Source organism: Corythoichthys intestinalis, chromosome 20 (assembly GCF_030265065.1).
Source record: "Corythoichthys intestinalis isolate RoL2023-P3 chromosome 20, ASM3026506v1, whole genome shotgun sequence".
Lineage (NCBI taxonomy): Eukaryota > Metazoa > Chordata > Actinopteri > Syngnathiformes > Syngnathidae > Corythoichthys > Corythoichthys intestinalis.
The window spans coordinates 1876415-1889536 of NC_080414.1; the positions used below are offsets into that span (position 1 = coordinate 1876415).

Here is a 13122-nt window from a genome sequence, read left to right on the forward strand (position 1 = left end):
GGCAACTAAGCACTTTACACTCAATCGGACTTACAACACATCCCACAGATGCTAAACGAACACATCACCTCACGGCATAAATGTGCAACACGTATATCATGTAAACAAAGCTTGCCAACTTGGAGTGATGACTGCCCGTCGTTGCTACGGCAAAGCTACGAAACGGCCACGCATGTAGGGGGTCCAACCTTTTGCCGATACCCTCCAGAATGAAGGATAAATACTCACCTTCATTCATGGATATCCACAGATCAACATTCCCTCGCAACGTCTCAACACTCGGCGCGAATGTCCACCCGCCTCAGTCCCACAACACGTGACGCGAGACCAAAACAGGAAATAGCTAAGAAGTTGAGATGGAAACACGTACCTGGAACCTTTTATTTTAGCATTTTCTATTCAAAATGCTCTTCGTACATGACTACAATATTCTTCATTCTACATACGTTATGAGGCAATTAAAAAAATGGTAACGCAGTGACACTAAGGAAACTAATTTAAATCAGATTAATGGTGTAGAAAAATGAACGCATTACTCGTTACTGAAAAGAGTAATCAGATTACAGTAACGCGTTACAGACAACACTGGTGATAATCATGGCGTTATCATCCAAACGGAAGCACATTTTGCCTTGTTCAACTGATTTTATTTGTCTGTATATTAAAGAAAGCATAGTGGAGACCAAACAAAAAGGCAAGGTACAGTGAGGAGGGAAAGGGGGGGAAAAAAACTAATCAAAAGGTCTAACAATACATAACACTTGCCACCATTATTGTTCAATATTCACTCAATCTGAGCAGAGAGGTGGCATGAAAACAAATTCATCAAAACAGCATGAGTAGTAATGGTAAATTGAATAAGTAGTAGCACAATTATAACAATAGTGACAATCAAAGTGACAATGAAATGTAAGATAAAAACCAGATCTCTGTAAAAACCTATTTCATTTGGACAGTGCAACACCATATTTGTCCGTTTCATCCCAGTCTTGACATCAGAGCACTTGCATCCTTGAAGTAGAAACAAGATGACTCCCAACAGAGAAACGCTTCCATTTTTTTTTTCTCATGAAAGAACACCGCCACTTTTTTTTTTTTTCCCCGCTTCACACAATGCACCGAGTCACATGTCGTGTTGCATCCATGGCTGTGTTCATTTTTTTGTGCAAATATAGTGGACTAGTGCAAGAGTCAAGCTGTTGGGATGTCCTTTACAGTTTTGCATTTGTGAACACCTCTTGATTGCTTTTTTGGTTGTTTTCCTTTTTAAAAATGACAAAGCAAAAAAAAAAAAAAAAAAAAAATTACTTTGGAATATCACTTTTTATATATATCCTTTACAAAAAAGATCTGTTTAGTTTTGCATTTGAGTTAAAACTATCAATAGTAACAATATACAAATTCAAATGGAAGGGGAAAAAAAAAAAGCTCTTAGTGAGTCGCGTGTCCTTCAACGCAGCACCGTCTTATTAGCTCTCAGTCAAAACAATACATCGCTAGAATGGAGAAGTCGGCGGCCTTCGGGATATTAGCCGCTCGTTTGGTTCGCACGTATCGGATCCAATTTCACAGAATGTCATTACCGGGGATTAGTAAGCGAACAAGAAATGGAGATGAATTAGCACAACCGTCTTGCTAGGTTAGCCGAAACATTCTAGAATAATGATTTTAAAAAAACATTTATGCTTCCGTTTTTCTTTAGACGCACGCCGTTTACAAAAAAGGTTAGGGTAAAAAGTTTCAGGTGAAATTTCAGGAAGAGTTTAAAGGTGAATTGAATAGAATTCAATTCATGAAATTTTAAAGGACTCCTCCTCCAACAATTTCCTGTTCAAGCCTCAAAACTGGAAAGACAGCGAGAAGCAAAAGTGGTGTTTGCCATGTGGCAAAATGGATTTTTCCATGTGGCATTTTTTTTGCCATGTGGCATTTCTTGCCATGTGGCAAAATGGATTTTGACAAATGGCATTTTTTGCCATGTGGCAAAATGGATTTTGACAAATGGCATTTTTTGCCATGTGGCAAAATGGATTTTGCCATGTGGCATTTTTTCTTGCCATGTGGCAAAATGGATTTTACCATGTGGTAAAATTGATTTTGCCATGATGTTTTTTTTTTTTGCCATGTGGCAAAATGGATTTTGACATTTGTCATTTTTTCTTGCCATGTGGCAAAATGGATTTTGACATGTCATTTTTTCTTGCCATCTAGCAAAATGGATTTTGACATGGCATTTTTGCCATGTGGCAAAATGCATTTTGACAAATGGCATTTTTGCCATGTGGCAAAATGGATTTTGACAAATGGCATTTTTGCCATGTGGCAAAATGGATTTTGACATGTGGCATTTTTTCTTCACATGTGGCAAAATGGATTTTGACATGTAGCAAAATGGATTTTGCTATGTGGCATTTTTTTTTTTTTTTGCCACGTGCGCAAAAGATTTTGCCATAGGACAAAATCAATTTTGCCACATGGCAAGAAAAAATAGATTTTGCTATGTGGTATTTTTTTTTGCCATGTGGCAAAATGGATTTTGACATGTGGCATTTTTTGCCATTTAGCAAAATGGATTTTACCATGTGGTAAAAGTGATTTTGCCATGTTTTTTTTTTTTGCCATGTGGAAAAAATGGATTTTGCCATGTGGCATTTTTTTGCCATGTGGCATTTTTTTGCTATGTGGCAAAATGGACTTTGGTTTGTGGCATTTTTGAGGGGGGTATTTTTTGGGGTATATGGCAGTTTTGCAGGCCACGCACATCCATGTTGTTGACCGCTATGCACGTCAAAATTTTCCATTTATTTTAAATGGCAGAAAAATATGTATGGCTGCGATTTGTGGCCATCCACTTACCATTACAGTGCATTAACATTCAACTGACACCCAAGTCCGGCTAGGCTATCGATGGCTATGCATGTCCAAATTTTCCATTCATATTAAATGGCAGAAAAACGTGTGGCTGTGATTTTTCACCGTACACTTTACATTACATGGGTGTCCCTTGAATGTCAATGCACTGTAATGTAAAGTGTATGGTCAAAAATCACAGCCACGCGTTTTGCTGCCATTTAAAATGAATAAAAAATTTGGACGTGCATAGCCGTCCGTGGCATGGATGTGCATGGCCTGCAAAACTTCCATATACCCCAAAAAATGCCACATACCCAAAAATAAATGCGACAAACCAAAATCCATTTTGCCATATACAAAAAAAAAAAAAATGGCACATGGCAAAATCCATATTGCCACATGGCAAAAAAAAAAAAAGCCACATGGCAAATAACTTTTGGTTCTCGGCCCTGCTGCAGAACTTCATCTTGGTCATAAAACGTTAATAGTATGATTAAGAACATGACCAATTTATAATCCAACTGTACTATTTGATTCCTCTTTTTTAACACTACGCCTTTCAGCTCCTTGTTAAGAATCGGTAATTTGTGCTAAAAAAAAAAAAAAAAGTACCAAAACAGAGCTGGTGGACATACAAAGCCAAAATCATTGCTTAAAATGTAATTCAGTTTGCTCCTAAAATAGCACCCTAACGTCCCCAATTTTTCGTGAGAAGGGTTTTCATACATTTGGGTGGTTTTTAATTCATTTCCCACCCCCCACACACAAAAAATAAGTTGACCATTTTATCGTCCCTGACCGAGGAAAAAGCTGGCGATGATTTCACAGGCAGGATTCATCAAAATAACGACATTCAAATAGATTTGACTTTTCCATATCCCAAAAAGTTTTGCTTCCCGCTCAATATATGCTTACACCGAAAGCGTGTTTCAAGAGACAAGCGAAAAAAAATAATAATGAAAAAAAACACAATTTATATTAAGGCATCCCACATGCATGAATGCATCTTTCCATAAAAGACACTCGCATTAGAATGCTTAAAAACATTTCAAACCATGTATTATTTGTCAAAGTGCGGTATGCCAAGACTCCACGCAAACTTTTTTTTTTTTTTTTGTCTGGATTGTCATGAAAACTATAAACATGGGAATGGGGGGGGCAAAGGTTGGGCGAGGTTTTAAAAAAGCCCTATTCTCTCAAAAGTACCTCTATTGTATCCCAAACGATATACTGTTCCGTCACAAGCGACGGAAGTGATGCCTCGCCCAAAATATTCCACAGGAGCAAAGTGGTTGTAGTTATGGTAAGTATTTCACATTATCCTAAATACCGACGTGGCGGTGAAATACCTTTGTTTCAGTCTCTTCAGTTGAAGCTCAGGAAGTTCAGTCCCTTTAGTTTTTAGGAAGGACGTTAAAACCGACAGGCGAGATGATTAAAGTCGTTCATTCGGCTGATGAGCACGTCCTGGGAAAAGTTGAAAATGGGATATTGTGCGCCAAAGCCAAACAATTTAGGAATAGTGCTCAAAAGGTGTATACTAAAACCGGAGGATCCCAAACGGGTCCAAATAGTATGTATGCAGACCAATCCTGATCCGAACGCGTTCTTTTAACTGTTGCCGGAGGCCGTCGACGCAGGCAACTCGATGACCAGTTTGGGGACCCCCGAAGCGCCGTTACCGGTTCCGTTCTTGTTGACCAGCGCGGTGGGCTGGCCAAAGTTAGTGGTGCGCAGCTTGGCCAGGTGGAGCGACGAGAAGACGTGGGCCCTGGCGGCCGCCCGCGATTCGAAAGAGACCTTGCAGACCTCGCAACGGCCCGTCACGGTCTCGCCGGGTGTCGACTGGCCGGCCGCCGGGGAAGCGGGAGACTCGCTGACGGTGAACTGGACAGGTTTGGGCAAGATGGGCCGGTTGGCTTTGAGAGCGTTGTACTGCAGGTAGCTTCCCGTACTCATGAACAGCTTCCCGCCCGTTTGAGGAGTCTGACAATATGGTGGAGATAGAAAAAAAGTCAACAGCTGATGTTAGTAGGTCGAACAAATTTTAGTGGGCGATAGAGGCGTGCCAAATTTTTTGATTCTTAGATTATTCCCGATTCGGCGTGGAAGATTCGAGAACGATTCACAAACATCCAAATTCCAATTATTGAATTATACCAGGTAAAGCGGAACTAAAACACATTCGGCACGGTCTTCGGGGCGCAATGAGGAACGGACCAAGAGTAAATGTTCATCATACCTGACTGCGGCCGACAGCCGCTACAAACAACGCCCAGTTGCTAGTTGCTACAAACATACGGCCACATACAGTGGGGCAAATAATTATTTAGTAAACCACTTATTGTGCAAGTTCTCCTACTTGAAAAGATTAGAGAGGCCTGTAATTGTCAAGTGGGTATACCTCAAGTATGAGAGACAGATGTGGGGGGAAAAAAACAGAAAATCACATTGTTTGATTTTTAAAGAATTTACTTCCAAATAAGAGTGGGAAATAAGTATTTGGTCACCTACAAACTAGATTTCTGGGTGTCAAAGAGGTTTAACTTCTTCTAACGAGGTCTAACGAGGCTCCACTCGATACCCGTATTAGTGGCACCTGTTTTAACTCATTATCGGAATAAAAGACACCTGTCCACAACCTCAGTCAGTCATACTCCAAACTCCACTATGGCCAAGACCAACGAGCTGTCGAAGGACACCAGAGACAAAAATTGTAGAGCTGCACCAGGCTGGGAAGACTGAATCTGCAATAGGTAAAACGCTTGGTGTAAAGAAATCAACTGTGGGAGCAATTATTAGAAAACGGAAGACATACAAGACCACTGATAATCTCCCTCGATCTGGGGCTCCGTGCAAGATCTCACCCGTGGCGTTAAAATGATAACAAGAACAGTGAGCAAAAATCCCAGAACCACACGGGCGGACCTAGTGAATGGCCTACAGAGAGCTGGGACCACAGTAACAAAGGCTACTATCAGTAACACAATGCGCCGCCAGGGACTCAAATCCTGCACTGCCAGACGTGTCCCCCTGCTGAAGCCAGTGCACGTCCAGGCCCGTCTGCGGTTCGCTAGAAAGCATTTGGATGATCCAGGAGAGGACTGGGAGAATGTGTTATGGTCAGATGAAACCAAAATAGAACTTTTTGGTAGAAACACAGGTTCTCGTGTTTGGAGGAGAAAGAATACTCAATTGCATCCGAAGCACACCATACCCACTGTGAAGCATGGGGGTGAAAACATCATGCTTTGGGGCTGTTTTTCTGCAAAGGGACCAGGACGACTGATCTGTGTAAAGGAAAGAACGAATGGTGCCATGTATCGAGAGATTTTGAGTGAAAATCTCCTTCCATCGGCAAGGGCATTGAAGATGAGACGTGGCTGGGTCTTTCAGCATGACAATGATCCCAAACACACAGCCAGGGCAACAAAGGAGAGGCTTCGTAAGAAGCATTTCAAGGTCCTGGAGTGGCCTAGCCAGTCTCCAGATCTCAACCCCATAAAAAATCTACTGAGGGAGTTGAAAGTCCGTGTTGCCCAACAACAGCCCCAAAACATCACTGCTCTAGAGGAGATCTGCATGGAGGAATGGGCCAAAATACCAGCAACAGTGTGTGAAAAGATTGTGAAGAGTTAAATAAAACGTTTGGCCTCCGTTATTGCTAACAAAGGGTACATAACAAAATATTGAGATGAACTTTTGGTATTGACCAAATACTTATTTTCCACCATGAATTGCAAATAAATTCTTTAAAAATCAAACAATGTGATTTACGTTTTTTTTTTCCACATTCTGTCTCTCATGGTTGAGATTTACCCATGTTGACAATTACAGGCCTCTCTAATATTTTCAAGTGGGAGAACTTGCACAATTAGTGGTTGACTAAATATTTATTTGCTCCACTGTACGGCTGCAGTAGATATCACATATATGTGGAACTAGATGCAAAATGACAGAAGACGGTGGTGTTAGAACATATATTCGAGAACTAGATGCAAAATGACAAACTCGGCCGCCGTTAGTAAACAGCAGCCATCTTAAAGCAGTAGACTTCTCTAGAAGGCTCTGTTGTAGCGAACCTAATTAACTTTTTATCTAAAATACTTCTAAATCGGCAAAATCTTTAATTGAATCTTTAAATGATGAAACAGTTTTAAAACGTTGACATGTCAAAAGTAGACAGAACAGTAGACAGGACATAAATTTGTTTGGCTACTTTATAAATTAGTAATAAATGATGCATCGATAATCGTGATCACCGTCAATACTGTGATCATTGTTCAATAATCGAATCGTAGCGCCCTGAATCGTGATCTAATTGAATCATGGGGTGCCTAAGATGGCACACCCCTACTATTTTCATTGCGTGAAATGACGATTTTTTCCCCCTAATTATCTACACAGTTCACGCTGTCTGTTATACTTCCTCATACCAGGTGCCAGTCAACCTTCCACTGAGCAAACCGATCCCTCCTCCCATTAGAGTAGTGGAGTGGAGTAGCAGTGGAAAAAAATGTAAAAAAGCTTGTAAATTGAGGGCAAACCAGTCCAAAACCTGGTCTAAAAGGTCACTTTGCCTAGATTTAGTGAGCGTACAAAATAGGGCTCTGCCATAGACTTCATAATGTATTGACGGGACACGGGGCCAATAAATATGGGGCCTGCATTAATGGCGAGGCCATCAAAGCTGACCGAGTGGTATCCCAGACAAAGAGCTTTTTTTGTTGAAATTCTTGTGAATAAATGCTTAAATCCTTGAATTCTTTATAGATATGGACGTAAAACAGTCTCGATTCTTGGTTAAAAGCAAAAAAAAAAAAAAAAAAAAAAGTGCAGTTAGCATTTATTTTACTAAATATGTCGAAGTACAATGTTAGTCTGTTAGTGAATGTAGCTAGCGGCTGCCTGATGTAAACAGAGCTTTTTGGGTGAAAATTTTTGTGAATAAATGCTTAAATCCCCGAATTCTTTATAGATATGGACGTAAAAGTGTCTCGATTCTTGGTTAAAAAAAAAAAAAAAAAAAAAAAAAAAAAAAAAAACGTGCCATTAGCATTTATTGTACGTAAACATTGGGAACTATGATGCTAAAGCAGTAGCGGCTAATTTCTCCCATTGATTTTTTTTCACATTTTCAAAATGCGTGCATGGTACAAAAAATATAATAATGTCCTTGAATCTTCGAACAAATGACTCCTGAGAAAATCCTTCCTGTTTGTATGCGGTACAGCTTCCGTACTTTTTCCCAACAGAAATCCGGCGTTAGATCACTGCGTGCGTGTTTGTGAATAGCTCCTATTGATATGGGCGCACCCCTACTTGAATGCGACGCAGTGCATGACCCATCTGACCTGTCAATACATTATGAAGTCTATGGCTCTGCGTTTCTTAACCTTCACCGAACCCCTAGGGTTTGATCCAACCCAAGTTGAGAACCACTGGTCTCATGTGAAAGTGCCCTTAGTTTCGAAAATATGTCAGTGAACTTACCAATTTCTCTTGCTGTAGCTTCCAGCGCTTCTCCTTAGCTCTGGTGTTTTGGAACCAGATTTGCACCACCTTGAGGGGCAGGTTAAGCTCTGTGCCGATAGCCTCGCACTCCATGGCGTTTGGGTGGGCGCACGTCTCGTAGCAGGACTGCAAAATGGAGAGCTGCAGGCAGGACAAGTGTGTACGTGGCCTACGGCTGGAAGAGTGGCCCAAAAAGTTGTTCTCTGTGGGACTGGCTTTACCCAGGAGGGGGGTTGACGAGCGGGCAGCCTTCACAGAGTTGGGGGTATTCGGGCTGACCGGTGCGATGCTGGGGGTCGGAGGCGGGGCTATGGTTCGAGGAGCCGTGTGAGAAGGAAGAGCAAGTTGCTCCCGGGACAGAGTGTTGATCCTGATCGGGCCTTTTGGGGTCCAGTAGTTGAGGCCGTTTGGTTTCTGGGGCAACACGGTCGTGGAAGGAGGCCTGTTATTGATGGGCGTTGTGGGCAACTTGGGCACCATGCGGTTGGTTAGCTGAGGCGCCGTCTCATTATCATCGTCCACCTCTTCATCGGTTTTCTCTTCCTCGCTTTCCTCCTCTACTTTTGTCTGCTGATTCACTCGGGGAGCAATGGGGACGGGATCCTTAGGAGGTGTTGAGAGGTTGGATACGGCGCTAGATGCGACTTTGACCATGGTTACGTTGCTGGTGGTTTCAAGCTTGGTCTTTGGCATCACAGAGGCACTGCCGCTCACCACGGAGGCAGCAGATACCACTTCCTTGGGCTTGATTGGAACAGGAGTGTTTTTTTTCACCACGATGGGTTTGTTTTCAGTCTTGATGAGGGTGCGCACGATCGGGGCGGTGGTAATGCAGCTGGTATTGTTTGTATTGTTTACAACGGGCTTGTTTGAAAAAATGGGTTTGGACAGCGGCCAGGTAAACTTGATGAGGGGTTTTCCCACCGCCGCCAGGGTGCCATCACTGATAAATCGGACTTCACCTTTGCGTTCCCTCGCCCGCATATTCTGGAACCATATCTGAACCACCTTTTTGGGAAGGTGAACCCACTCGGAGATTTGTTCAAACTCGTGTTTCCCAGGGTTGGGATCTTTGAAGTAGCATCCGTACAGAATGTCGAGCTGCTCAGCTTGAATGATGGTCCTGGAACGTCGCATGTCGCGATACCTTTTCCCCTTCACCTTCCTCTGCTGGTCTTGCTCAGTATCCCTCTCCTTATCGTTGTCACGCTGCGTGGCATTCATTTTCTCATCCGGCCTGATGTAGATATTAGTATTTGTCTGGTTATTGCTGTTGACTTGATGTCCGTGACTATACAAAGAAGGCATGGTCGCAAGACATTCAGGCTTGACCTGAACAACGACCAGATTCTGAGACGTGGGCCTCAGGCCGAGCCCGTCCAACAGCTGACCTTTCTGTGCTGATATTTTCTCGGCCGCGGATGAGGATGAATTGTTTTTACCCATGCTTAGATCGAGCGCAGTCTCGCAGTCGTCACCGTTGGACAGGTATTGAGAGGTTTGGCTCATGGGAGACAGTAGAGAACTGGAGAAACGCGTGACTGAAGGCGGGTTTGAAAAGACCGGGACTTTACCCCCAACTAAAGACGGTGTTAGCGAGACAACGTAAGGGCTAAGAAATTGCGCCGAGAAGGGTGCGACGGACAGAGGGAGGGAGTGAAGAGAACCGCTTGAATTCTGGTCTTGAGAGGAGTAGGGCAGCGAGCTTGGGGGATCTCCTTGAGCTTCCAATTCGAGGTCAACATCAGGATCCAGTCTTTCCCTTTTCACCTCTAGCTCATGTTCAAATTCTCCCTTCCTTTTTTTCTTCCCAGACTTTAAATGAGCCTCTCCAGCATCTTCATCCTCATATTCATCTTCCGCGTCAGAGAGGAACACAGTCGTGGAGCGCAAAACCTTTCCTCCGATGGAACCTTTTTCACATTGGACCGCCTGTTGCGCTTCATCTTTGGCAGGGCTCGCCGAGGTCTCCTGAACAGCACCGTTCTGACTTTCCTCATCTGTCACAATCACGGAGGTGTACACCTCGTTTTCAGAGTCGGATGTCAGACATGAATCTCCCTGACCGTCTCTCTTTCTACGCTGCCCTCTTGTGCGAGATAAATCGATAGCCTGACTATCCGACGCGTCGGCATCCTCCTCCTCTTCTTCCGCTATAATCAAGGAGCTTTCTTCGTCGTCAAAGTCAATCTCGTTGCTCCGTGTAGCGCTCGCGGATCCCGCCGAGCTATCGGGCTGCGCGAGCTCTGTGGCCCTCTGTCTCTGTTTGGCATGTCTGGCTTGGCAAAGCCACTTGCGTACCTCCTCCTCCGAGAGCCCTACCTCTCTTCCCAGCGCCTCGCAGTCCTCGTGGGGAGGACTGGCGGCATCGGCCGCGCTACGCGACTCGAGGAACGCCCAAAGAACCTCGGACTGAAACTCTGACAACACCGGAAATTCAGGATAAACAGACTCCGAGGTATTGCGACTTAGCCGATATTGTTTGGTTAAGGCATTTGATTTGGGGGTACCGCCGCTTCCGAAAGGACTAGTTGCCGTTTGAGATTTTTGCGGAGTGGAATCGGGGGTAAGCGAGAGATTCAAATTCACAGGGCTGTGCGAGAGGTTATTATGGAGGCTTTTCTCCACGGCATCCGGGGAGAAATTTGGACTTACTGATTCACCCTTTTTCACATCTATCTGCTGGCCCAAGGTTCTACCATCTCTTGACGCCTTCCAAATTTCTTCATTGCTCTCATCTTCCGCTTTGCTTTCTGTCTCAGGACAACGCTCTTCAGGCTCTTTGCTTTCCCTATCAACGGGCTGCTTTTCAATAATCTCCTGCTTCACGCTCTCCACAGCTGTCGGTGTACTCGTTGGAAGCGCGACAGCCGGCCACTGATTCTGTAACAAGCTAAGTCTTTGGGTCAGGAGGGCTTGCTGTGCTGTGTTGAGACCTATAAATGGCACACACTGGGTAAGGAGTTGTCCTTGCTGGTTCTCTTTAGAATGCTGGGTTTGCGGGGCTTGGAGCCCGTTCAAGATCAAGGGCATGACCATTTGAGGCTGAGGCACAATCTGAGCTGCATCGGTGCCAGTCGGGTGGCTAGGTGCAAACACGGAGGGGAGGAGGGTGTGCGAGAGAGGATTAGGGCTGGATGTGAGGAGGGTGAGAAAGGCCGAGACCGCCTGAGCCGAGGCCATGGGGCGGGCGACGAGGGAGGGGGCCACTTGCGAAGTTTGGATGTGCTCCGCATCGCTCGCTGTAGTCACCGTCACGGTTCCGGGAGTCGCCCTGCTGGTGGCTGTCGCCAATTCGCCGGTTCCACTGGCAGAAGTGCTCAACGTGGTGTTAGGAGTATTGGCATTGGTGCCTGCGTTATTAACGGCACTTCTACTGCGCGTCTGGTGCAAGACAGATTTCATATGGCTCTCGAGGGTGATGGAATGATTGTAGGACACTCTGCACGTAGCACACTGGTAGGGTTTGTTTGTTAAATATGGCCGAGTAAGAACAGGGGCAGAAGGAGCTGGAGGATCAATTTCCCTACCTTGTATCGTGGTCATTCTTTGAATGTGGGAAGCGGAGTAGTAATGAACATTAAGGGCAGTTTTGCTGGGAAATGTCTCCTGGCAGGCATTGCATTTGAATTGAGCAGGCACGCCGTTTTTATCAGCAGACTTTTCTTTGCCGTCTGCCGCGTCTTCGTCTTCGACGGCAATTTGCTTATCTGCGGTGATTTCGACTGCCTCGTCTCCTCGCTCCGGTTCGTCTTCGCCACCCTCTCGGTCCAACGTTCTTTCTTCCTCCATTTCCCCGTCACGAGGCTGGTGAGGAGTGTCCGAAGAAGGCTGCTGGAGTTCTGGGACGATTTCTTCAGGCAGCTCCACTCGTGAACAAACTGCGGCTGTTAAAACAGATACAATTAAATACATTTCACATTTAGTATATTGCTGTTCAGATTAGGAAAATGTGATTGAAACTGAAAACTGTAGGTAATTTGACAGAGACAAAAATGGAGCAAAAATATCTACACTTAATGACACAAACATTCTGAAGAATTTTTACGTTGATTAAAACCCAAACATTCCATTCCAGGAAAGTAATTACTAGAGCTACCATGAGAAAAAAAGCTTCAGGGTTTCCCCTACCAAAAGAAGATTGTGGCACACCGCCACACCAAAATAAAAGCCGCCACGCCTTGCAAATAAGATTTTTTTTTTTTTTTTTTTTTTAAGGCCGTTTAAAACTAGCGGCAGCAGCGTGTGAAGGGTTCAGCGGCAACCTATTCATTGTGAATTGTAATGTCCGTAACTAAGCGCAGCCCCCTTAAGAGACGATTGGACTGGGGAGCTGTGACGCATGATTTTTTTTTTTTTTTTGCCGTGGCAGGACATAGTGAGGTTTTTCGACTCCGATGCAGCCCACCACCACAGCTTCAAAAAAATCCTAGGGGAAACCCTAAGCTTCGAATCAAATTGTGCTGCTTGGAGGATTCGTTTAATTAGTGACGTACTTTTTTGTTTTGAAAGTGTTGCATTTAGTTTTATTGATTTGGGTGGATACACTGCCTTCTAGTGGCAACAGTGAATATGACAATTCCTCTAATGTGGCTGAATCCAGCTGCTCCCTGTTAAGACCAACAGAAGGTATGTTTTTATTTGAGCCAATAGGTTTATGAATTTGATATTTAGAAGTCTATTTAGCAGTTTCTTGTGAGAATATGTGTTTGAAAGACATGTTAAGAGCATTGTGATAAAAACGTTAGCATTTTA

General features: G+C 44.1%; 1 protein-coding gene across 1 annotated transcript in view; it reads right to left on the minus strand.

Annotated features, from left to right (window-relative positions):
- Positions 1-626: 626 nt before the first annotated feature.
- zfhx2 (zinc finger homeobox 2) overlaps positions 627-13122 on the minus strand; it is a 28174-nt gene continuing 15678 nt past the window's right edge. Inside the window, exons 4-5 of the mRNA XM_057824245.1 lie at positions 8347-12254; positions 627-4839 (exon numbers count right to left, since the gene is read on the minus strand). Coding sequence (XP_057680228.1) covers positions 4465-4839; positions 8347-12254 — 4283 coding nt within the window. The 3' untranslated portion in view covers positions 627-4464. The remainder of the gene's footprint in view (positions 4840-8346; positions 12255-13122) is intronic.